The following is a 27,022-nucleotide window of genomic DNA, read 5'->3' as shown; positions in this document are numbered from 1 at the left end:
TTACAGGAGATACAGTCTGGTCAAGAGCTTGACTAAGCCACAATTTCCCTAATGCTTTTCTGCATTGAAATGTTCAAGTTTCCACCTAGATTCTTCATCAAAATTTTACAATGCCAATACAAAAATTTTGCAGTTGTTTTTTTTTTTTAGTGTGAAGTCATGGTTTTCTGCTGGAGGATCACAATGGAAAAATATAGGGTATTGTAAGTGTTCCAGCTTATGAACTTACCTCAGTACTATGTTTTGAATTATTGGCCAGACAGATCTGGACCAGTTCATAGCTCCACAGACAGGTGACCACATGACAACAGTCACCATCGTACAAGTCTAACCTGGTACCTCTGGAAGCTGCAAGTACTTCCTATACAGAGACCTATTAAGGCTCTCGGTTTGGTCAGGCTGAGGAACCATGGAAGGCGACTATTTACTGTGCTCCTTTAATAAAGAAACCTTGCCTCTGTGGTCTGGTAACCTGTCCTTGCTCATGGTGACAAAACTGGAGGGGGAAGATATTTGCCTACTCCCTACCTGCTGAGCCAGCCAGGGTATGTTACAACACTGCTAACCTATGGCTGATACACACTTTGTGCTGGTGATCTGATCTGTGAAAGTAAAGGTAAGGTGGTATTTGTATTTCAGAAGAAAAATTATTGGACTGGGTTTTAATGTGCATTGGTGAACTACGTTCTATTCTGTTCCTCTTTTAATAAGATATGGGAGTACCTTTACTGTAAAGGGCAAAGTGATAATGGTATTGACTTTAAAAGTGAAGTACAAATATTGGTTAATGACTCACCGTATAATTTTGTCTATCTGCTATAAATATAACCAGAGTAACATATGAGAGAACAATACATTTTTTTTTAGAAAGTATGAATTCTCTTTGATTTGACTAAAAACAGACAATATTAAACATTCAATTAACTTTAATTAAAATAAATCATAAATGCAAGTATATATTTGTAAAGATTCTAGAACACAAATGATTAATACTATGTATCTGACTTATTGGCATCTGTTAAAAAAAAATCACTTCTTTGAACAAACAATGGTCTAGTTATTTGAGCACAAGATGCGGATCGACAAACTCATGTCTTCGGAGACCTATTTCCATAGGTGTGGGACAAGAGGATTCATTTAAGAAATGACTTAGATATCTGCCAGTACAAAATGGTTTGAATTTTCAACACATCTCATGTGATGTATGTCAGCCTCATGTGCTTGTTTCCACATAACCTAGGACATTTTTTATAGCACTACATCTTTATAGTTCGTAATCTCGTCATTCCGTAATAAACCTTTTCCTTGGTTTAATTATCTGTAAAATGGAAAGATTACAGTTTTTGTACCCAATAGCATCGCTGTGGTAATGGATGAATTAAAGAGTTGGAAATATTCTGAAATTACAAGGCACTAGAAACAATATACTGTAAGTATTTTTATGAGAAAATTTGGTGGGTCTAGTCCTTTACTCCTTTATAAGCAAACTAGTATTTTTGTAGGGGCAGTGACACCAGCATCAGTGGTACGTGATAGTGAAGGCCTTTGAGAAATTCTGCCAACTCAGATGAAGAAAAGCAAATAAACCACAGCAGATGTTCTTCAGCTGCTTCTGTATGAGACGCCAATTAAAATGCATTTCTCAAGGTCAGGTTTGTTTTCAGAATGGCTTTTCAGGCAGCAACCAACTTCATTTAGTGGTGAACTTGACCTCAGAGGTAATACGGAAAAGTAAGGAACCAAAACATGCTCCTGTGTGGGTTTCATACTTGTTGCAGCAAGTCCTTTGCCTGAGGCAGGCAGACGTGCTGCTAGGGAAGGGAAGTAAAAGATATTTACATATACAGGGAAGGAGTATATTCTGTTTTCAAGAGTATTTTTAGATGAAGGTGTTTTATTTTGAACAAGTGAATGGAATAGCCTGACTGATTCCCACAGAGACAAGACGCTGCAGATCAGTGCAAGGAGCCCTCTTCCAGCCATCTTTCACATCTTTTCTTGTACTCTGACTGTGTTTTGTATTCTTTCCTGTCCTCCAGTGTCTGGGAGCTGCATGGGTTTTGTATATATTTGCCTGCTTTTTTTTTTTAATTCAGTATTGCAGCACTGATTTCTCCCTTCAAAGTAAATTTACAATCAAGTAAATTTAGGATTTTCCCCTTTGCTTGTAATTCTGTTCATCAGAAAACATTGGGAACTGGTCTCTTTAAGCAAAATGCAAGAAGAAATAATTCATAAATAAGTCTGAAAGCTTCACCTACAATCTCTCAAGCTCTCATCCCTCCTGAAGTTGAGTTCGTGCCTTGGCCTCAGTCCCACCTCCAGCTAAATGTAGATTTAATTGAAACAACGGCCAAAACTTGAATCACAGCTGAAAGTAGAAAAACAAAGAGCAGAATTTCTGACTTTGCTTCCTTGTATATATATTATATTAAAATGATGTCTTTACTTATTTGCTTTCTCTCCTTCAGTGCTGGAACACTGCCTGTCACATTCCGGTGTCTTGAAGAAAATCTAGGCATTGATAAGCGTGTAACAAGGTTTGTTCTTCCTGTTGGAGCAACTATTAATATGGATGGAACTGCCCTTTATGAAGCTGTGGCTGCCATCTTCATAGCACAGATGAACGGAATTGAGCTGGATGGAGGCCAGATAGTTACTGTGAGGTCAGTTCAAAATTATTGCAAGCTTTGTTCCTACAGACAGTACAAGGTGAAGCTTTCAGTTGTCTGTCTTCTCAGTGGCTCTGAGATCCTCTGTGAAACCCATAGATAATGGTATGCAAAAGAATGTCATATATGTAGGTCCTGGTTTTCTGGTGATGTTAATCTTTTATCTTTTGCACCCTCAGTGCATCCTAGTGGTGTTTGTGTCGTTTTGCAGTTGAAGATGCTCTATGAAATAGAGCATTTTTTTGTCCAATGCAGTGCCTTTTAGTATAGAGGGATGCTTCAAGTGATATACGGGGCATTAACGTTCTAGAACGTACCTGCTTATGTATATTGGAAGAAAAAAAATATTCCTAAACATTTATCTATGTCTTTGTTCGTTTTTTTTTGTTTGTTTGTTTGTTGTTTTTGCACTTCTGTGAACAGCAAAAACAATGGTCTGAGTGTAAAAAGTCCTGAGGGAGAGACTGCCTGCAGCATGATCTAGGTACTCCTGGATTATTTCTCTCTAACCCAGAGAATGCTAGCTCTGTTCTTTTCATATCAACTCTTCATATTAAGGACGAAGCTGAATCTCTGGAAGAGCAAAGGAAAGTACCCATTCAAAATGGGTAAAAGTGATTCAGGACCGTTTACTGTAATGGAGTTTTAAGACCCATTAGATACGGTGACTATTAAGAAACAAAGGCAAAGTTATGACTGCTGCAGCTATAGTTAATGTACAATGGAAAACCTGATGAAGACACCAGGCCTAATATTTTGAGTAGTTAAAATGTAAACCACAATTGAAGGCTGCTAAGTATGCCTTCTTCCTGTAGTTTTCACCCACCCACCTTTCTTTTATTAAACCCTTGCAACACTTAAGAAGTTTCTGCATAGGGGTATATAATTCTGAGTTCCTTACCCAGCTATATTAGCAGCAGTTTTTCCATTTCTTTACCTTCTGCCCAAGCCCCTAAAACAGTAAAAACAAGGTTTCTAAAACGTTCAGTACTGCCTCTAATGAAGAGAAGTGATATATTCAGGTTTAGCCTGATAAAAATGAGAACAGTAATTTCAGAGGTGCCACTTTTAAAAACCAAATTAAGATCAGGGCAATTAAAGTCAGCTAAGCCCAAACCTGAGTTACACCTCTTCCCTCCTCAGAGGAACTGGCTCTCGCTCTGTCTGCTCGCACCAGTTAAGGCTGTGGTCATCAACTAGGACTCACATTAGATAAGCAGTAGGCAACTTTGGGCTATCTGTAGGAAGACTGTTCTTCTCTTCACACAGCAGAGCATTTCTGCTCCAGTGTTATGACAAGAGCCTACCCTGTACAACCCCCACCATTCCAGCTGACAATACTAATGAATGGGAAGTTATTAGGTTTTTCCTGTCAATCCCAATTGTGATACTGGGGATATTCAAATAACCTGGATATAAATTCACAATGACCTTATTAGTCTTTGACTAGTCATAGTTACTTCATATTGATCATGCAGATGATCTCTGATGTCCTATCTTCATTGGGAGAGGGCGGTCTCAGAAGTGGTGGCTAAGCCAGACTGTTTAGACCTTAGCAGTGTCAGCTTCTTTCCCCTGCAACCCTGTGCATGCTGCTATGGGAAGGCCAGCAAAGAGCCTCTCCTGGCAGAGCTTGGAAATGCTCTCTCACCAACACAGGCTGGCAGTGCCCGAGGAGCTGGCACCCTGTGCAGAGCCTGATGGCAGTGCAAAGCAACCTACCTACTGGAATCTGTCTGAAGGTTTGGAAGGCCAGGTTGCACTCTAACCCAGACACTTGATAAACACACTGTGACCTGGACTGTCCGGGTCAAACCCAGCTGTCTCGCAGGTCTAGATCAGGCTGACATCCTCATAGATTAGTTCAGTGACTAAGAGCCAAAGATTTTCCCCCTGAGACCTTCTTCTCCTACTTCTGTGTTGGAAGCACTTTCAGATTTGTTGGGTACACCCACAAAATTACAACCACGTTATTTAAGTCTGTGCTCCGTTTTAAAACGATGATAGAATTTTTTTTTCCTCATTTTCTCCTTTTTTTCTTCTTTTCTTTTTTCCCTTTTTTATTTTTTTCTGTCCTTCTTTTCCTTCTCTTTTCCTCTTTTTCTCCTTTTTTTTCTATTTATTTTCTTCTTCTTTTCCTTCTCCTCCTCTCTTTTTTCCTCCCCTTGGGTTGTTCTCTGACAAATTTCTTTTACATTCTATGTAGTATTGTCCAGTGATGTTATTTGTTATAGTCTATTTTCTCTTTTTACAGAGTTCAGTATTTGAATCACTGATATGCACTTTATTGGTCTTCATCAGAAAAGAAGAGAGGCTAAAGCAAATACAGTTTTGGATTTGTGAACCTATCAGAAAAATTCTGCATTTTCATCTAGACTGTTTTGTATCTAGGCTTGGTACATCACTGCCTTGCACTGTGAAATTTTTGGATACCAAGATTTCTGTTCTTCTATACTTGATAATAACCACTTTCTCTCAATCATTACCTCAAAATTCAGTCTTCACGTGCCATGAATAAACATAAATGAACCATCTAAGAATAAGACCTTCCTTCTGATCACATGAATAAGCAACAAAAGTTCATGTTCCTCTTCCTGCTACTCCCATTTGATTTTTGTTTTTGCAGTTTGACTGCCACTCTTGCAAGTGTTGGAGCTGCCAGTATTCCCAGCGCAGGACTCGTCACTATGCTTCTGATCCTGACTGCAGTGGGTCTCCCTACCCAGGACATCAGTTTGCTTGTTGCTGTTGACTGGCTATTGTAAGTTGTGCTGACTTCACTGTTCATTGCAGAAAAAGTAGTGAAGGAATGCTTACTTGTCTGTAGTGCTTTTCAGCTATTGATCTTAGAGAAGATTCTTAGAGTTCTCTACAGATGGAGCAAAGGAGAAAATAGGCACGGACCATTTGATGAGGAAGGAGACACTGAAAGCAGCTTCTCAGGTGGTAGAAATGGTTACAAAGCTAATAAGGTCCATTTTTGTGAGCAGAGGATCTTCTTGTATGAGCATGGGCCCAAGGATCATACATTTTTGTCTTCCTAATGATGCCTCCCTATCACAGACAGAGCTCAAAAGCAGTTTTCTGATCTACATTTTCATCTTTCTGTTTCATATACTTCTCGGCATTATTTTAAGACAAATGCTGAATATGGGGGTTCCATCACTATGTTGTCAACAGGCTATGGGGGGGGATTTGGGCAGTTGTAGTATCAAATATTTTATTCTGATTGTGGAGAGGGTAAATTTCTTTTTGTACATAAGAAAGTAAAATGCTCTGAAGAAAGAAACTGTTCTAAAGCAGAGTATAAACCAAAGAAAAAAATCAGAAAGAAAGAGGGAAGGTCATTCCCTAACCTGGTTTTACTGACAGATTCTTCAACCTGGAAAGACCAACTTTCATCTTCAAGGACTTGCAATCAAAGTCTTTCAGTACCACTGTGGGTTCTCAGACAAGAAACAACCCAGTCCAGTTGTCTGGACTTTTTGTTCTTCCACATTTGAATGCAGAAGCTGTAAATGTAGATGGAGTATTTGTCATGCCATATCCTTTACTGTATTGTCATTTGACAGCAGGCTGACAGGGACTCAGGAGGTCCTCTAAGTTGTTCTTGGCTCTCAGGGGTTTATACTGTCTTGCACCATTGCAGCACAGCATATTATGGTCAATGGCCATCTCTCCCCTAATATACTTGTACGTAATAAAGACATGTTTTTATTGTTCCAGCTGTGGTACCTGAAATGGGAGATGTAAGTGTTCTACACTATTTGTGCATTTCTTCCTATGCTTGCAGTCTCAGCTGCTCATTTGTGGTAGCTTTCAGTCCCAGATACACTACTAAAACTATGCAAGAAGTAATAGCCGTGTTAAGAATGTTAAGCTGAAACAGAAAATGATTTTCTCGTCGTTATCTCTTGGCCTACTGAGAAGAATTCAAGATTTTGGTTGATTCTCTGACATTTCTTCTGTAGTGTATCTGTTATTACCTGTCTTTTCACTAAGAGTTGTGAAGAATGATGCACAGCTCTGGATTCTGTTTCAGAGAAAAGTGAATGAGTTACAGCTTGGAAAAGTACAGGAAAAAATTACGTATTTTATGTATAACTGAATATCATGATATCATGACTCAGAATGTCAGAGTAGGGCAGGGTTCAGTAGTCAGAGTGCAGCTGGCATAGAGAAAAATGTGATATTCTGTGGGTTTTAATATATTTATGAGGTCATGATTGAAAACAGGAAAGTGTTGTAGACATCTGCAGCTGGGAAGAAGGAAGCAAAGGGAGGTGCATACTCATTTTAAATCTGTTTTTACTGGCTCTCTAAGTGGGGCAAATAGGTAGGTTTCTGCAGCTGGTAGGAGGATGTGCAAAAGAACCCTATGGTTTGTTTGCTTTTTTAGGGAAATGTCATTTAAAAATATTCCTGTGGACTGAGAAGCTCTGCCCACACTAGCAAACCTCAGAACCGTTAGTTACCAGCAGTTATGATCCAGCAGTAAGTGTTTCATTTCAGGCTCAGCTTAGGTATTGTTACCCCGGGCTTATCCAGCACTGCTTAGAGAAATAAAAACATCTTGCTGTGGAGCTGTAGCAGTGATGAATGTAAGTATAGGAAGGAAAACTGAGAGAAAGTACTTCAGAAATAAATATTTTATGGTATCTTTCCAAAATAAATGCCAAGCAGAAGAACGTTCCAGCACAAAACTTTGGTTTTGGATCCTTCTGGCCTGACAATCAGCCATGCAACTCCAGAGTGGTTCAGAAGTGAAAGACAGAGGAAAAAGGGAAAGGAGATAAAAAATGAGATGAAAAAGTGTGTCCTGACACTACTGCTGTGAAGTTAAGACAAAGTTTGTTGGTGAAGGTACTGTGCTAATAAGCATATGTCAACAGGGCTAACAGCTTTGTCTTACATCTTCCAGTGGTTGTGTTGAGGTCTAATGAGATATGAAAAATGATGTTGCTTACATTGGAGATGGTAAAAAGAGGCACACAAACCAACTTTTGAGCAATCTGTTGGGCACACAAACCATATCTAAGAATATCTGAAATGAAAGGTCATAAAAACATATTTTCTTTACTTACGAACACTGCCTTCTTCCATTTCTTTAGATTATGAAATAAAATCACAGCAGTATTTACAACAGAATGTAGAAGAGAAAGTGAAGAAAATCTTTGAGGTATTATGAAAACCACTTTCCTGGAACAAGTAGAAATATTTTGGAATAGCTCCGTTTATAGCATTTGAATTCCAGTTAATGAAAACTTTGCAAGAATGGTTACTCTATGAGTTTTCCAGTATTCCTGATGAAAGAGGCTATCAATTGATTTTACAATACCGCCATCATCTGAAACTGCAGTCTTACCAAAACCAGCTTTGCAAGGTTTGGTCATGGTGCAACACAAAACTGACTTTTGATTGGCTTTAAACTTGGCAGTTTTTCCTTCAAATTGAAGCCAAAAGGTTTCAGTATCGATTTCTTCTCAAGTCTCTCCAGTATCTAAAGATTAGGTTGCTAAACCTTTCTCTCTCCCACGCGTACATACAAAGTGAGCTCTTTCACCAGGCAAGTTTCCCAAGATTTTGCAACTCTCTCAGTTTTTCAGTTTGAAACTAAGCACAACACAGCAGTGACATTTAATAGGATAGCAATTATATGCCAACAGCTGGAATGAAGTAAGCTTCTTTTGCTCCAACTAGAAGCTGGCTTCTTTCCAAATGTGAGACTAACGAGCTTAACAAATATCATGGCACAACCTGAAATACAGTGTATTTGTAGTGAGGAAAGAGGAATTAGAGAAAATGGGCTTGGGCAGCCAATCCAGTATTTTAAGCATCTACCTTTGTTCAGTAACTCAGAAAAAGATTGCTTGAGTTCTGACTTTGCTCCATGGCTTAGATCCAAATTCAGAGCGTTTAGACCTACTCTATATCTAGACGTTATGAATAGGGAATCAAATGAATTGAGTTAAACTGTAAAACACAGGAGTTTTTCTACAACAGCTAAGAGAGACGGCAAGCTAAACGTGTCACCAACTCTCTGTATTAGAAGGTGTGCTAAGATGTTAATCTTTCTAAAATACAGTAAGGTTGATATACTAGGTTTTCAAGCTTTCTGGGAGCAGAACTTTTTTTTGTATATTAGCATACTATATACATACTATGCCATTAAAACAAGAGGGCCTGCCTAATTCAGTTCCTGTTCTTTCTATTCTTCACATCTACATCAGCAAGCTTCCAGTTCATATTTATGCCAGTTCATGGAAATCAGGCATTAACCTTTATCAGGATTTTCAGAATTACATCCCAGTGATATCAAAGCACAGGCTTACCAGATGTTGTGTTGACTTTCGAGAGAGAACTTTCTCTTTCCTTCCCATTATTCCTCTCAGGGTCTGCTATGAACAGTACAGAAGTAGTTCTGTTGGGCAAGTGAGTAGGTTACAACTTTCCATATTAATTTTGTTTACAAAGTTCCAAGAAGCTGGAATTATTTTGTTGGTTATTTTTAACAAAAGAGTAAACTCAGTCTTACTTTTTCTTGTGTGTTCTTTGGCCCCAAAGAAATCAGTGGCACTTTGCTGATCATTTCTGACAGCTGTGACTTTGCCTGTTTGGTTGTAAGAAAGCTTCTGGTCTATTTCAGCTCACTTAGTATAGCAATGCTCTGTAATAGCGTGCAGTTTGTATTACAGAATCTCTTGGCTAGTAACATATGAATATGGGCTGACACATCTCCTCAAATGACCTATTCAAAATTTGAATCGTGCCTCAGTTATATTTGTGTTTTCTCCACATTTTCTGGCAACTTTTATATGATCTCTCCCTTGTCTGGCATCAGTGAAGCCTTTCACAATCAAATGCTGCTCATATAAATAAAAATGAAGCAGAGGTTCTTGGAGCACTGTATGGGAAGGTTCAGTATATTTGATGGTCTTAATTAAAAGTAACTCTTAAAAAGTCATTTTTTCCTATTCTGTCACTCTGACCAGGTTTGAAACAGTCTTCACAGGCATGGGATGAGATCTGTAAAGCATTTCATTCATGTGAAGCAAAACTGGAAGGATGTTGTTGGTTTATCTGTTTTGGGGGGGGGGGGTTTAGACTTTTTATTTGGTTATACTTTTGATGGAAGAAAAAAGGAGGGGGAGCTGCTTTAGCTCAAATATAACACCAGAACTGCTAGCTCTTCACATCTAGGTGGCAGGTGTAAATGATTTCAAAACGTGCAGTGCAGCCTATCTGCAGCAGGAAAGACAGCAGGAGCTCACAGTCCTGCATTCTCCCTTTTTTGGGAGGTTTTGGGCAGAAGTCTGAAATGAGGGAAGATCCACAGCCATGACCTCACTTCTGACAGACAGAGTCATGCTGTAAATAGGAGACAGGAGAAAGACATCCTGTCTGGGAAGTGCCAATGAGCGTGCTCCTTTGTATTGGAGCACGTGGGCCTCCGCTGGCACCCTGTGCAGTGAGGGGCACTTGGTACTGACGTGCTGTCACATGCTCATCATTTTGTAGGCTGTGACCTGTATTTGGCTGGCTCATCCACTGTGTGCTGCCATATGGTAGTGTGGGCGGGCATGCTGCCATCTGACAGATGACCATCTGTAAAGATGGTGCCAGTAGAGGAGCTGTGATGGCCTTGAGCCTTATGGAGACATTTCAGGCATTTCGTCCCAGTAGTTTGCTTGCTAAGAATAAGGGGAGGGGCTGTTAATCCATTCCAGCAATCACACACTTCATCAGATCCCAAATCCTTTTCTCTGACTGTGTTAAGTACCCTGATAAATTCAGATTAAACAAAGGGCAATGATGTGAGTCTGGCACCCTGACACTGAAACCTTCAGCTGCAGAAGCAGGCGCCAGGGAGATCTCAGCAAAGCACAGCTCTGCAGTTTGGCTGTGTCCTTGTGCAAGCTCTTTGCCAAAACCCATGAGAATGAGCAGCTGGGCCATGGGAGTTAGCACATCCTTCCTGTCTGAACACATCCCCTGGAAAGGCAAGTTTTTTGAATTTCACTTGAAAGCGACCATCTTTCTATTCTAAAGATGCCATAAATCTTCTGAAATAAGTGCAATAACTGCAACATTAACAGGGCTTTCAGGCCTGACTTTTTCTTCCTCTCGTGCCATTCAGCCTCTGCCTTTTGCTTCTTTTATAGGGACCGGATGAGAACATCAGTCAATGTAGTGGGAGATTCCTTTGGTGCTGGCATCGTCTACCACCTTTCCAAGGCAGAACTTGACAGCATTGATTCTCATCATAAAGAGCACGAAGACATTGAAATGACCAAGACTCAGTCTATCTATGATGACATGAAAAATCATAGGGAAAACAACTCAAACCAGTGCGTTTTTGCAGCTCACAACTCAGTCATAGTAGATGAGTGCAAGGTACCTTTCACATTTATGGATATTGAGACTTGTATATAGCAGTGCATGCTTTATTTTATTTTATTTTATTTTTTAACCTGCATGTATTCTTGAAATTGTTCCACAAATAACAATGTGACAACAAGCTCCATGAATCCCAGACGTTTTGAATGAGTCTGAGCAGTTCAAAAGATGAATTTTTGCACTCTTCTTAAAAGTTGTCGTTTGAGAAGAAAAATCATGTACATTGTTTACATATCAAAAGGCAAGATGCAGCGTATTATGGAATATGCCAAGACGCAGAAAATATGGCATCACATTCTGTGGACATTTACCTAATTTTCTTTGGCAACAGAGAACTTAATTGCCAACTTCAAATGAAGGGTATCTGCAGTCCAAATACAGGTGTTGTCGTTTGCTGATTGCCTTCCATGATATGCTGTTCAGAAACGGACATATTGAATGCACTTTAGCATCTGAATGCTCCTGCACTCATCAGCATGCTTATGCTTTGCTTCCATCGTTCCTGGATCATTAAGACACAAGCATCATATTCTCTTTCTAATCCTTGCTGTAACTAACATGGATTATTAATAGTGACAATAATGTCCTGATCAGAGCAAAGTGAGCTTGAGAAACCCCACCGGTTGAAGGAGAAGACAGCTGGGGTGGTTAGTGGCTAGAAGTTTACAAAGCAGCCACCACTAGGACAGGGCAGTTTAGAATCAAGAGTGTTTTTAAATGAAAAGGAGGAGAAAGAAACTGTAACAAGCTAGAACTTTTAATTTCTTTTGAAATTAAAAATCTTTTGAAAAATTATTATTTTTTTTAATTTCTTTCTCTAATCTGATCCTCTGCGTTGTCTTTGACACAGTGAGCCTATATCAGCCATTTATCCAAGAAGATTCTCTTGCATCTTTCAGTTGCCACAACTGAGCCAGTATCTAACTGTGAATGCTTACAGTAAGTCCTTTAGCAGATCACCACGTAGGCTGGAAATAAAGCACTTCTAGCACTTTCGCCTGCCTATGGCCTGTCTGGAAGTGTTCTTTAGAATACCCCTTTTTTCAAATGCTTACTTCTATATAATGTCAGGCCAAACCTGAATTTCTTGTGGACAAAGTAAAACTGAATTCAGGAAAACAAAACAAGCAAACAAACAAAAAAACAAAACAAAACAAAAAACAAAAAAAGAAAGAATTTACATGAAAAGAAATATCTCAATATTTTTTAAATTAACTTCATTCAAAATTATTTATCTTGGAGAATATTCTAATTTCAGTGAACTTAAGACAAATACAGCTACATGGATCATTCTGAATCAGGTTGATGGAGCTGCATACTGAAAATGTAATCTCCTTTCCATCTCTCAGAGATCCACGCCAAGCTAGAAAGTAGTTGCCCTTTGATACAGTATTTACTGTACTTTCTTTTCTCCTTCAATTTCTCTTCTGATTCCCATTAGTTGAGTCACTGGTTTACTTCAAAGACATGGACTTATGGTGCAGTATAGCATCTTAAGTACACTCTTTAGTAGAAATCTAGGACCAGTGACTTATGAAGTATTTTGCCCTTTTTAAAAACTTGTTTTATGGGATCTCACCTTGCACTTCTAAATTCATGAAAAGAGCCAGGTTTTACGGCATTGAGCATAAGACTGACTTTGAGTGGGTCACTTGTGTGTCTGCAAGCTGCCAAAATGATGTGGTGTTACTGTCCAATTTATAAGCTATGAATATATACTGACATTTGCAAAGCACTTGGATGATATTGAAGTGGTCTACAGCTCCTAAGTGTTAGAGTATCAAAAGCAAAAAAATATAGGATTTGGGGATTCAAAATAGCTGTTTGTTAAATCTGAAAAGACTTCATCCTGTCAAATGTCCTGGTGGAGTGAAAAGTTCACTGCAACTCTGGTCGGAGTTTTGAAAAGCTAATCTGCTAGCATGTGCTTTCTATTTACATTCTGTAGTATAATCCATGTATAGTACTACTAGTTTATAATTTTGCATGGTCAGTGTACATTTTTAATAAGTAGTGTACCTTTACATGGGGGTAGAGTGGATGTTACTGCATGATATTTTTGTATTTTTTTATTATCATATTTCACATGACTTGATGTGATTTTAATTTCTGAATAAGATGTTCGTTCCTGTATTTGCATGTTTTCCCCTTTCAATTATCTAAGAAAAGCTTGACTTTATTTCAAAATCAGTGCATTTTGTCATGTTTCCATATCCCAATGCTTCCATGCATCCAGTTTATCCAGCATGGGGAATTTCATCTCTGTCTTTAAGTTTTCATTTGAAGCTGAGGATGTTATTTTACAAGGTAAGTTAGGAAAGATTAAGCTATCAATTTGACATTAAAAGAAAGGTTCTCTCACAGTTATAAAGATCTAGATTATTTTTACAAAGTTAAACCAACATTTTACCCCTTTTTTTCCTTCATTTTTTTAAAAGTCATTTGTCTGGAGCTACCTTTGTTGAAGCGTGGGTTTATTTATACCTCTTTCTGGGATGCAACCTATTGGCCATTGTTCACTGTGAGTTGGTAGATCACTGTAGGTCTTCTACCATACTAATAAATACAAAAATGTAGCACAGATCTTTATGGGCAAGAGCGATGTGCTGTAATTTGTGTGAGACAAAAATAGCATTACTATGGATTTTTGGTCTGACTATAGTCATAACGTTTCACTACATTATAAGAAGTAGTTATTCAACGAACAGTGCTATCACAGCATATCTTTTGCTCCTTTTCTTTAAAGGTGGTGTAATTTTAGGTGAGATTGAATAGGTACACATCTATGATTATTCTGGCCGTGCACATTTTTTGTATCCTTGCATTGGCTATCTTGCTCTGTGAAGAAGTTCTACTGACAAAGTACAACTTTCTAGACCAAAACAAACAAATCTGCTGTTTAAATAACCCAGAAAAAAGTTACAGAAGATAGGAGTATAACCTGAAACAGTTATTAAAAACAGAACTGCAACAAAGGCCAAGAAAATAGGAAACATTTTTTCTAGTGCTAGTGTTTTCTTGTTAGTATATAAAATTAATAGGAATCTCACTATTTGTGAGTGTTGTGAATTCTGAATAAATATGTTTTACATATATAATAAGACATGGTGTATCTAGTTCCTGTAAATATCATGATCTTCCTTATAAAAGTCATGACTTTTCTTGTCAAAGTGCGTTGGCCTTTAAGTCAGTTGTTGATGATAATTACTTGCAGGTAACACTGGCAACCAATGGCAAATCTGCAGACTTCAGTGTTGTTGAAGAAGAGCCTTGGAAACGTGAAAACTAAGGGAAGAGATTCCCAGCTCCATCTTTAATAAGTCCTGAAGCTTTCTTCTGGTAAAAGATATCACGATTAAGGAAGATTTATCTTTTTTTTTTTTTAATTATTTAACATCTACAGTTTCTGCTTACTTAATTTCTTAACTGAAACTTAGCAAAGATCTCATAAAGTCAATGTAGTGTCTTTGCCAAACAATGATCCATAACCATCTGTCTCCCTTGTGTTACTGTTTGGACAACGCAGCTGAAGAGTACTCCATGCAGTGTGATGTGTTCTCACCTGCCTTCCTGTTCATTCAAGACGCACAGAATGTAAATGCTGCAAAATGGAAAGATCATAATGCCAGTACGGCTCACTACAGGGACTCAGGGTCAAAAAGTTACAGGAAAATATAACTTCATGCAAGCCTTCTAGTGTTTCAGTGACTCTTGTGGCATACTTGATCTAGTTAGCACTGTGTGGCTGAAACAGCTTCTGAAAGTGTCCCTAAAGTTTTCTATTTGTTACAGTAATAATAAGCTCCCGGCATGGGAAGCACTGAATTTTTGTGCCTAGTCGTACTTCAAAGAGAACTTAGATCCAGGGGCAAGATTAATATGCAGAATCAGTAAATTATCCCGGACCTTTTGTTAGACCAGTACAATTAATATTTGGCATTAAGACCTTAGATGTGCATGTGCATGCGATGTATTTTTATCAGCTGTCCAGGGCAGGTGCCACTTCCATTTTATGAGGTCACATTTTATTGTGACCACAGTGCATCACATAATACAAGGCAGTATTATTGCAGGGGAGATAATTCCTAAATCCATGCCAGCTGTACAAAATTCAGAATACCATGGGCTCATTTATGTCATTCTTAATTAAATTAGGTAGCACCTTACTATTCACCTTACTCCACCGATGTCAGAGGGAGTCCTCATGGGGAAGGGGCTACTCGGTAAGGTACTACTCAACATGAGAAAGGATGTCATGACTGGGCATTTGATAACACTCTGTAAACAAATTCTGAATATAATACACTAAGTAATTGGGAGTTTTTGAATGTAACCATCAGTGGCATTTGGCATGAAGTATATGTCTTCCAGGTATGTCATATGTCAGAGAATGGCTTAATCCTGAAATTATTACTAAGCCAAATTCCTTGTTAAGGTTACTAGAATTTGGCCAGGGTTTGGGCAGATGAAGAATAAGCTAGAATTACAGGATTTAGACCAATGCATTGAATATATTTCTGTCTTCCCCTCTTTTGCAGAGGGAATATAAATCATATTAATCATAAATAATATAAATGATATAAATCTCTGTCAGAAAGATGTATCTTAGAGAACATGGCATCTGCATTAAAAAGATGGTGTTTTGTCAACATAGTATAGCTTACTCGTCCTGTCAGAAGAAATTGCAGTCACAGTAATCACCTTGTGTTTTTAAAGGTGCTTGTTAATACTCTGCAATTTTGAGATACTGGTGAATGCCTCTCTACTACTAGCAATGTTCTATAGCAAAGGGGAGCCAGGTGGGCCCTGTGAGGCTGTACCCACAGAGTGAGCCCTGTGCAGGCCCTGGGGGAACTCTGAGAGGTTCTCAGGTATGGTGAGCTTAGAAATGGCAGAAAAAAGAGCTGAAAAATCTAGGGACACGGGCCATTCAGCATCTGTGCTCAAGACCTGTTGTGGGTGTAAGCAGAAGTAGCGTGTTTAACTGTGGAGTGGTATTTGGCTCTATAGAAGCTATTAGAATATAAATATATTGTGCTTTTGCTCCTCTGCATTCATATAAAGACCTCTGAAAAAGCTGCACATGTTCTTAATGATGTGCAAGACGAAGTTCACTGTCAGAGCACCCCTCGTCATGCATTCATTGATGTGGAATATTTTTTTTGTCCATGTATTTTGTTCTCACAACTCGTCACAATGACCCTAAGCAACTCAGCCTGAATAATCTAGCAAATATAGAACCACTGTGAATTCTGTAGGCCTCTAACATGTATTCGAGGTGGATACCTTTTCCAGAGGTCCTGGGAATCATGTTAAGGATTTTTTGTGATGTATAGAACAGTAGAATATCCAGAGAAGTAGTAGGCAGGTGATCTTCTCTTTTCTTTGGTCACTGATATGAAAATAACCTGAACTAACCTTCGGTTGCTGCTTCTCTGAATACATAAGGGAACCAATGTGAATACTTTCTTCTTAAAGTGCATTTGTGATGGCAAGGGAAGGAAGCAGAAGGTCACTGACTTTGCTCTGTTTGTGTTGAACAGAATGTCTGGGTATTAAGATTATCTTGGAATTGGGGCCCTAGTCTGCATGTGAAGACAATGTTACTTCTGGGTTAAGTGCCAGAGATGTGCCTGGGGAGGCCTGCAGGTGCCCCAAAGCCTTCCTTCCTTTGAGGGTGCAGGCTTGTGTTGCGAGCAGCTTGCTGCCACTGGAGTGACGGGCCTACCTGAGAGCAAGACGCCATGCTTGTGGCTGGTTAGGGCAGTGTCCTCCCGGCGGCCAAGGGGCAGCACCTGGCAGCCCGGCCCAGATGCCTGCTCACTGGCCCGCTCTTAGGAGCAGCCACAGCAACCACTGGTCTTGCGAGTGACTTTGGAAAACCAGTCCGTAGACTTTTGGCTGTATTTTGAAAGCATTCGGTGGTTGGAAACAAAAAGGGATGCCAGCAACGTGTGACTGGGCAGCTCCTCAAAATTTCATATTGAGAAATACTTACAACGTGCTTACGCATATCCACTTGGGACGTGCTGTCCTTTGAAGAGCGATTCTTTAGATGGAGACTAGGGGAGGAAGGAATGAGATGCTAGAGAAACTCCACCCACACAAGGGAAAATAAATTCGGGTCTTTTGACAGGACTGGAATAGCAGGCTGTGATTTTAAAATAGTGATTCTGTACATACAGTAACTCAGGGATGTTTCAAGAAGTTATTGCAATTGCATTTCTCTACTTAAATGTGGATGTGGGAGAAGGAGAAATGTTGTTTTTGGTAAACTTCTCTGCTTTCACCCTGGCTGAATATTTAATATAGTGATACTCCAGCACAGCACTCTGTTTAACCATCAAAAGCTTTCCATTTTGCTGGGAAAATGTAACTCACTCTTGGCTTGCATTTCTCGATTTGCTCATTCCACATGAGGCTGGGTTGCTACTTAACTAAATAAACAGAAACTAACCCAGGGACCGGCCACCTCAGCTAATTCAAGTTCACATTTCAACAGGCAGGGCTGACCACTCTCTTTCTAGTTGAACTAGAAGAATGTTGATGAATACATTTGCATGTGGCAAACCTTTTGTGTTTGTTTCCAGGGCTGGGGTGGCAATGTTAAAAGAAAAGCACAGTAGAAAGAGATTAGCTTTCCATGCAGTTCCTGGAAGAATTAACACTTCCTTCCAATGCTCACCCTGTGTGCTGCTCTGTCAGTTCTGTGTTGTCTGTGCAGCTGTGATACCCTTTGCCCTTTGCATTGCTGACAGCACACTGGCACATGGAAAAGTATAAACCAGGTGAAGAGTCAGTTAATTGCATGCTTAATTACATACTTATGCCTTTACTTTGTGCATTCATGGCTGAAGCTAGGTCAGCATTCTCTTGATATCCGTTCATTGAAACTAAAGCACACTGCACGTTAAAGCTAAAGAAGTGAAACACTTTCCTGCAGAGTTTTTATCTTGATTTCTTCCCTTAGAAAACAGAGGCTGCACCAGCACTGTGAGAAATGCATGTGGGTATTACGCAGGGAGATGCTTCAGGTAGGCAGGGGACAAGCCACGTGAGCCATGATGTGATGTGTGCTTCTTCCATTTGAATCAGTGAGAAACTCATTACGTCTTAGAAAAACTATGCTTGCTTAGTAAAACCTGTGCCGGCAATGTGCTGGCTACATGAAAGTTCCACTGAAATCCAGGGGAATCACGGGCTTCCAGGAAAGGTCAAGTCTCTTCCTGTCTCTACTAAGTACTAAGGGATTTCACAATCCCATCAGAGTCAACAGTCTTTGTCTGCTGCTTAAGATGAAGGTGATTCTCACACCCTCAAAGTTTTTTGCTAAGATGCTTCTTTTTTGTTTTCATACTACAAGTCCAACAATGAGTTTGAAACTCAGCGCATAAATAAGGGTCACTGTCATTAAGTTTTTTTTTTTTCTTCTCTTCTTTCCCTGAGATACAGCTCATCTTCATTTCTTTCTCAAAGCACATGGAATTCCACGTGCCACTTTAAAAGGTGTGAGTAGTATGGATTTCTGATTTGTTTTCCAGCACTGCCAAGGCCATTACATTTCTGGTAGTTGATACTCAGAAGAGCCAACTGTTCATATGAGAAACTGCAGCAGCAGTGTTTGAACAAATTTGTTCTGGCAACTGTCTGGATTTTCTTTGCTTCCTCGCCTTCTCTTGTGTTGTTTCAGCCTTGTTGTAGCAACACAGCAGTGATCGCACAAATCCCCCAAAACACAGGCAGTATTAACTCTTACCTCTGACGTTCACTTCTGTAAATAAGTTTTCAAAGGCTCTGAGCTATAGTACTAGGCTCAGAGAAATCCTTTTGTGGAGACATAAGGTATAACTGTTTCTCATTTCATTAGCTCCATTAGTCTATTCCTATTGCTGCATTTGAATTAATTTACAGAAGGCTGAATAAGGGCACTTTATAAAAATGTACTGTAATATTAGTCTGTTATGAGCCAGAAGACTACCCTTGATTTTATTACTGTGACTTGTAAGGATACCATTAAGATATTTTTCATATTAATCATAGTAGTGGTGTAGCTCACCTCAGCTACTGTTGCGCTTGCTTCCCTGCACAGGATTCCGTGAACAATCCTGCTCCCACCAGAAAACACTCTCTGTGTAAAGAGTGATTTTCTTTTCTCTAATCATATTGATGACTTTGAAGGAAAAATATTTACCCGATTTCCATTGACTCAGTAACTGGAAATAGAGGGTGGCATCAAGTATTGGGGGGAAAAAGAATTACAATGCTGAAGTGTCAAAAGAAGGCAGTCCAGCTTCACCACCTTATTTTTAAGTGTTATGTTCTTGTTCAAAATGTACGTGAAACAATATATTAAGTGCATTTTCCTTTGGAAATCATTGATCTTCCCTCCCTGCAGACATCTTTCCGTAAGCCTCAGAAGAGCACAGGCTCCAGTTCTGCTTGCCTACGGCAGGACTTCCATTGCTTTATGCTGTACAAGGAGTGCCTCCTAATTTTTTCCTCCTAATCATGTCTGATATTAAATTGAAATCTGCTGCTATGAATGAGCTGAACTGCTGATGCCCAGGTGCTGATAATTCCCTTACTCTCATGAGTGGGCTCCCTGGCACAGGGCTCTGGTGAACCATCCCTCCGCTGCGCCCACTGTCCTAGCAATATCTCCCCTGGCTGGGGGAGGCTTGGTGGCTTCCCATTACTGAGTCAGTACAAATGCTAATGGTTAAGGTGGTCGTGCTTTTGCAGCTAGCATTCTTACAGAAAACCCAGGCTCTGAACATGAAAAAATGCTAGAGCATATGACTGAGCCACTGAGTAGGTCTCTACTAGCCCAGGGTGGAAACAACCAACAAACTAACACAGGATTTGGAGAAGCAGGAAGGCTTCTGAGATTTCTTGCTTCACACAAACCTTGATCCCCTTTCATCTCTATCAGTGTTTTGCTACATAGCCAATGCTGCTGGATGCTCCTTCCAGTATGATTTTTCAAAATTCAGGGGCCCTGCAATTGTTTTTAATGACGCTTTGTGGTGTACACCATTACATGAAAGGAAACTGTCATGGACAGCATCGCACAACCTGGATGGTCTGGTACCTGTGTATCGTTATGTACACAAATAGGGTAGCGTGCAGGGATTTTTCTATCTTTCTTTTCTATTTCTTTTCTACAGTTTTTAAAACTGTATGCAAACTGTGTTTACAAATTGATTTTGCAGTTGGTATTGTAGATTGTGGCATGTCCATTTCGGTGTCATGTATGGGCTTGTGAGTCCTTGTGTGCTACAGGTTGTCCTTCCTTCTTAAAGACAATTGCATACACTCCCACCCAACATATCCTGCCCCTTTCTTAAATATAGCCCAGTTCCCATGATCCGGTGTGAACCGTAGTTTGTAGTATGCATGAGAAAAAAGCTGCATGTGTATTTATATTGTTAAATACACTTTACTCAATGCTGATTCAGTTATTAATATAGGCTTTAGGGGTTTGTACTTGTTCTCTGGAAACTACAGTGTAGACTGAACTAAATTACCTAGTATCTGTAATTTACAGACTCTAATATTTTCTTATAATATTTTCTATATGACCATGTATGATAGGAGGATAGTCATTTAAAGGTGATCTTAGAACAAAACCAGTTTCTTCATAACATTTAGGATCAATGAAATGTCTCTGTGATATGTTTAGTGATGAATTATAAACAAAGCACAAAATGCAAGAAGCAAATAGGAATTTCAAGATGTCCTTAAATGCTGCAGTTCATTATGGAACAATGTTATAATAACCTGAACAATCTTCTAGATTGACTGTCTTGGGCAATCGCCCCTCATTTTTGTCATTTTTCCTGGTGTTACCTTTGCCAAATCCTGCAGATTTTTCTTAGGGCCTGATCATGTATAACTGACTGACTCAGACTACTGATTAAAGAAAACTGGACATCTGGGTAGGCAAAAAATAGACTATCAGGTGCTCAGTCCATCATGCTACAGTGCAGTGTACATGAGTTCAGTCTGCAGAAAGACTTCATGACTTGGCCACCTACCTTTGCCTTCTTGAAAGGGGACCAACAAAACCACCATGGGACCAACGCAATTGGGTAGCATCCATAGAAATACCTCCTGCTTTCTTATGTCTTTAAAGAGATCAGACACTATATTTTTTGACTAGGACGAGTGGAAGTTTCTTCTCTTTTACAGCTATTTGTTCCCGTTAGACAAATACCTGTTGGGATTAAGGCTATGGCTACAATAATTTTTATTTACTGAACAAAGAACTGTTTGGAGGGGACTAAAAATAAATTAATATAAATAGTAATAACATCGTATCACATGTAATTTTCCTTATGGCCAGCTAGCTCCTTGACTGTGATTCAAAGCAAAACATTAAATAGCAAATACTACTGTCCCAGTGAAACTGATACTGGCTATCTCTCCACTTATTCAGAACTCTGTGGGGCCGTGTTATTCTGCTGAGGTTTTGGTGACTAAATTTCTAGTAGATAGACATGTAGGAAGTGTGTTGATGTACCCTTATATTATAATCTCTTTCTTGTACTTTAAATCACTTGTACCAGGTATTAATAAGAACTGCAGGTAGAATAGTTCTAATAGCTGTAAAACCTCATTGTTACCAGTTTTGACATTTTGTTGAAGCATGATGTCCAGTGCCTCTCTGCACTTAGTGTAGATAATGTAGCAATCAATGTGTAATTTCAGTGAAATGGTGTGTACAGTATGGGTAGTGGTGCTTTAATTTAATTTAATTGGTCATTGTGTATTGAGCCATAGTAGGAAATTAGGCTGACTTTCAAAATTCTGTTCTACTTTTGGGTTTTGTTCTTTTGTCTGGCTTTGTTTTCCTTCTGGCCATTCAACTGAGTCAGTTTCATAGCTTAGTAGCTGCTTTATCGGTTGATTATGGACTATTCTGTTCTGATAACGTTCAGAATAATGTATGCAGCCAACTTACTGTAAATATGTTATTTAGTTTTCAGCTCTCCACCTGGCATGGTACATGTCAGTACCTGCATGCATGTGTTTCCCTGGTAGTGAGCGAAAGCGATGCCAGCATCAATGTGCTGCCTCATGAGTGCACTTGTTATGACACTAAGAACTAATGCACACATGGAGCGATTCGGTTTTTTTTTTGTTTTTTTTTTCTTCTTGTTTGCTTGACATGTTGGGACTCTAGCACCAGAAGTTCAGAAAGTCACTGTCTAAATTAGCACAATGAGCAAGGGGAAAACAAGTCCTTTCTGCTAGGTGCTCTCTCTGCTACTTGTGCAGCGTGTGACTCATGGGCAAGGATCCACTGCTTCTGACATTGTTTGAAAAGGGTATTGATAGGCAAATATGCTGGAAAATACTGCTGAAAATAAGTGCAAAGCTAAGTGCTTCTTGAACCACTGTGGTTGAAGTCCAGGGGATTGTTATTTACAAGAAGTAGGTCTGATCATAAAGCTTATCATACAACAGACATATGAGCTATGTATTCAGTGGCAAGATTCTTCAGAAATCAGAACGATGTTTGAGATCTGTAAGAAAGTGACTTTTCTGGGGCGGAAGCTGAAGGTGGTTCTGAAAGAGTTTGGGTGGGAAAGCAAACAAAAGCTGGTTCATGCCCAAGGTACCTGAACTTGGTTCTCATAAATATGTTCTTGCCCTGTTAAGTGGAAAGCGATCAAAATCAAGTCCCAAAGCACAGGAAGTATCCTTCTTGGTGAGTCCTCCTACGGTGTTTCAGTGTGAATCACAATATACAGAGCGGTGCACCGCCTGCTCCTGCGCTGATGCCCTTTGCCTCCTCTTGAAAGTGGAGGAGAGTCATGAGATGGAATATTTTCATATGTTTCACCTGAAAGGAATAAAAAGCAGTAGGAATCAGATTGGTTCTTTTTGTTTTACTCAAGAAGTTCCCCAGATTTTGAAACATACTGTACAGTAACTATAGCACACTTCATTAACTAATGAATGCAGATGATAAAATTTCTCCCAACTCCGCTCCGGGCTCTGTTCTTGTATATTGTAGCTGGAATGCTTTGTAGACTAAGTCTATTTTTGTAGTTCAGATCTTTACACTTTACCTGTAGTCATTTGGTTTTAATGCTTTCTTACAGTGTGAACTGATTTCTGTAACTTTCATGTATAAAACAAACTGGACATTCTTTCTATACTGGAAATAGTCATGAATATAATATTTCACTAAGTGTTGTACCTCCTCTGTACATATCATCAATAAATGTTGATTCATAATTTTCCTGCCTTATATCTGTGAGTTTTGCTCTCAGCCCGGGCTGAACGCTGGCATGCTTTGGGTAGGAGTTTAGATAAAGCAGACAGATGGATGAGAGAAGCTGAGGGATGCAGGCAGGGCAGAAGGTGGATTTGGGTTTGCCAAAGCACCAGAAATCCGTCCCCTGAGCTGTATACTCCACATGTCCCAGTGCGCCAGCTGCAGCTGAGCTGGTTTGCCATGAAGCCCAGGATCTGCTTACTGCAGTGAAGTCTAGAGCAGCCTTGGCAATGAAGGCTGGAGGAGGAGGAAGAAATGTTAGAAGAGTAGGAGGATGTGATAGTTGGTTGCAGTTGCTTTAGAAACCTGCTTCACACCTCTGTGTGTCTGAGCCATGCTCTGCCAGAGGAAGGATGTTACCACATCCGGGCCTGGTCCTGTTCACGTACACTGCTGCTGTAACAACTCCGGTCTCTTTAGTTATCGTTATTCCCCATCACTTGCATACTCAGAAAGCTTTGGCCACCGTGAGAACCATTGCTTTACCTCCTCTCAGACGTGAAAGTAAAAGAGATGAGATTTGAGGGCTACTAAACCTCAAACAGCCTCCTCTGTTGTATTGGTGCATGTAAACAGGACCAGTTTGGGAAAGAAACAGGCGGCCCCAGTATGCCATGCCTAAGGAGGGGAACAGCATTACAATTAACCTCTAGGCAGGCTGGCGGGCACCCCTGCACCAAGCACACGGCCGGAGAGGACCAGCCGGGTTTGGGGCTGCTGTGCTGTGGGGGGAGCGAGGGCAGCCATGTGGGGCCTGCTGGCACCCAGCCCCGCCGCAGAGCAACACACAGCCACAAGGGAAGCAGGAAGGAAGTGAGATTGCACTCAGTATCAGGCCACGCAGCCACAATGATGTTAGCGCGGCAGAAGGGTGCTGCAGCGATAAGCAAAGCGCGTCACCAGTGACAGACAGACCTCAAAGCTGGTGGCTGACCACTGAAAGCCATGGGGAGGGGTGGCAGAGGAACCGGATCCCCCCAGCCTCCGGACAGGTGTCTAAGAAAGCAGCCTAGAGCCTGCCCTTAACAGAGCTGCAGTGTTGCTTCTCAACTGAACAGAGAGTGCATCCTCCATTCTCTTTGTGAGACTGATCCATGTGGTGCCGGGGGCTTCCCGCCTCAGGCTCCCGCAGCCCACAGGCACCAGGTGAGAAACACTGCTGCGGAGGCGTCCCAGAAAGAGGAGAATGGCTCCAAACTGTGAAAGGTCAGTTGAGGAAATTCACCCACAAATTCACTGTGTGGTTTCACACAAGTTGCAAGGACTACCTGAATTGGCAGCACTAAACAAACTTTCAGCTTACCATTACAAACAATTTTTGAATGCGTGTGTGGAGAATGCTCCAAAAAGCCTCAGTGAGCAAGGCCCTCACCTTTGCAGAAAACCAGCACAAAGCTGACCCTCTGAGCTGTGCCTGAGCTCTGCTTCTGCCACGTGAAGGGCATGTAACCAGTATGTAGGCTCTGTGCCTGCCTCTGCACAGGGACCTTCACCCTTTGCGAACAAAGGAACACTGTGGTTTTGAGTCACTAACTGAACAAACAAGCATCCTCACCTAGAGTGTATTTCAGACTTTCTCTTGACAAGTGAAATAAACAATAACTAGAAAACGAACCACAAAAGAAGTGCAGGGAAGTTCCACTCTAAACCCATCCCCCCATCCCCCCGGTGAATCTGGCAGCCCACTGCTGCAAAACAAACTATGCCAAATGGTGGTGGTGACTGCAAGGCTGACTTTGCAGGAGTGGAGGAGCAGTGCTGCGGCCCACTGAGACCCTGAGCTGTGGGCACTGGGCACAGCTTAGGAGGGCTCATCTTACAGAAACTCGCCCTATAGGCTCAGGCTGCAATCTGCTGGAAGCCATCTCTGCGCTGGCTATAGACAGCGTGCTGATAGCGATCAGCAGCCCCCACACAGATGCTTCTTATTAACAAGAACAGGCTGATAAAAAAGTGGTGAGTATAAACTCAGGCTTAGCATCTGATCTCTGGGAAAAACATACCCAGTTTGTTACTGCTTGTTCTGAGTAAAATGAAAGCATGGAGTCTTACACACGCAAGGAAAATGTGGTTGCTGAAAAGTGTCTAAGCTTTTTATGGATTAAGCCAGGAAAAAGAATAGGCTTTTGAGAATGTGGTGCCAGAACACAGATGTAGACCCATGACTGCAAAGTAAATTCAGATTTAAGGCTAAAACTCTGCTGTAACCAAACCATCTATGCACTGCAATATGGGAGTTTAGGTTGACACCACCCTTGCACAATGGCCCAAGGCTTTCAGACACAAGGTGCAAACTTACCGTCTGTGGTTGAAAGTGTCTTCTTGTTCCTTCCTCTCTTCTTTCTTTCTCAGGGTTTGAAGGATGTCAGGACTAACTTGGCAGCCGCCAAGCCCTTTTGGTTAGAGTAGAACCACCACTGTCTCTGAGCCGCATGCTGGCTTCCCAGTGCTGCCTACGTGCCCCCAACTTCAGCTGTGTCCTTGGCATGGCAGTGCAGCCGCCCGCCTCAATCCAGCACCAGAATGAGGCTGCAGTGAGCTGCAGTTTGTTCAGTGGGTGCTACAGAGGAAGACTTTTTTACTCATAGTGTAAAAAATGTGTTAGTTTTCTAACACATACACTTAAAATTATGCCGGATCCTGTTTGACTTGACAAACTCTATTTTCCTGTACATTTCCACAGATTTTTTTTTTGTAACAGGAAATAATTTTAATAATTTTGTAGTACAAATAGAACGCTGTGTTATATATTAGGCATCTTCCCCCTCTGAAAAGTAATCTATCAATCAGATATATTAAAAGTATCTAAACTATGTCTATTTCTGAAACAAAAAATATTTCTAATTTGACAGAATTTGTCAAAGGATCCATAGCATCATCATTTTCTTGTCTTTCTTCTGAAAGAAAACACAAAACTAATGATACTGACATCAAAGTTCAATGCACGGCAGAAAATGCATGAACATAGGTTTCAGCCCTTCACTTATTCATCCCAACCACTTTTGCCTATAGGGTACGAAGATTTAATAAGAGGTGTGCAAACCCTTGAAACTGTAGCTGAGGCAAAACCTTTCTGTTGGATCCATTCAGACAAAACTGAAAGAAAACTGTGTTTAAAGCATGTACAAAGCTTTCAGTGCTTCTTCTTCACCTGCACTTCAACAACAACCAGTTCCCTTGAGGTCAGGGCATCTTCAGCTTTTCCCAAAACCGTGCTGCAGCATGGCTGACCTGCAAACAGAAATGGTCTAGAAATCTTGTTGCCCACCCAACTCCAGATGGGAGAGATGGGCAGACAGGAGACGAGGTGCTGTTATAGTCACCTTTGTGAAGCTTGAGCTTTGCCTCTCATTTCCCATAGTCGGAGCTGGGCGCTCTCAGCAGGGCACTGGTGAGTGCCACAGCAACGCAGAAGAGTAATAGTGAGAAGTAATCTACCAGGGGAAAACTGGTCAAAAGCATTTGCAAATCAGGTGGTGAATGCAGAAGGTGACCCGGAGGTGGGGGGTGTTCACAGGAACAGGCCGATACTTCTTCCCTTCTATGAGCTGTGAAACCATTCAAATGCCAAAGTCCTGGGGATATTGGGGGGACTTTCCCAGTCGGTGGCACAGAAATTTTACTCATTCTCCATTTCGTCTCCCAGTGACTGTACTCTTCCTTCACC

General features: G+C 40.5%; 1 protein-coding gene across 3 annotated transcripts in view; it reads left to right on the top strand.

The window, feature by feature from the left end:
* The window catches only part of SLC1A2 (solute carrier family 1 member 2), an 87,933-nt gene extending 64,616 nt beyond the window's left edge, over positions 1 to 23,317 (top strand). For all 3 annotated transcript variants that reach the window (XM_021402982.1, XM_021402984.1, XM_021402983.1), the window contains 4 exons: positions 2,472 to 2,666; positions 5,299 to 5,433; positions 10,835 to 11,066; positions 14,284 to 23,317. In XM_021402982.1, the coding sequence (XP_021258657.1) occupies positions 2,472 to 2,666; positions 5,299 to 5,433; positions 10,835 to 11,066; positions 14,284 to 14,358 (637 nt within the window). In that variant the 3' untranslated portion in view covers positions 14,359 to 23,317. The remainder of the gene's footprint in view (positions 1 to 2,471; positions 2,667 to 5,298; positions 5,434 to 10,834; positions 11,067 to 14,283) is intronic.

The sequence above is a fragment of the Numida meleagris genome, chromosome 6 (assembly GCF_002078875.1).
Source record: "Numida meleagris isolate 19003 breed g44 Domestic line chromosome 6, NumMel1.0, whole genome shotgun sequence".
Lineage (NCBI taxonomy): Eukaryota > Metazoa > Chordata > Aves > Galliformes > Numididae > Numida > Numida meleagris.
The sequence above is the reverse complement of the archived record's forward strand: the minus strand, read 5'-3'. Positions and strand labels throughout refer to the sequence as shown.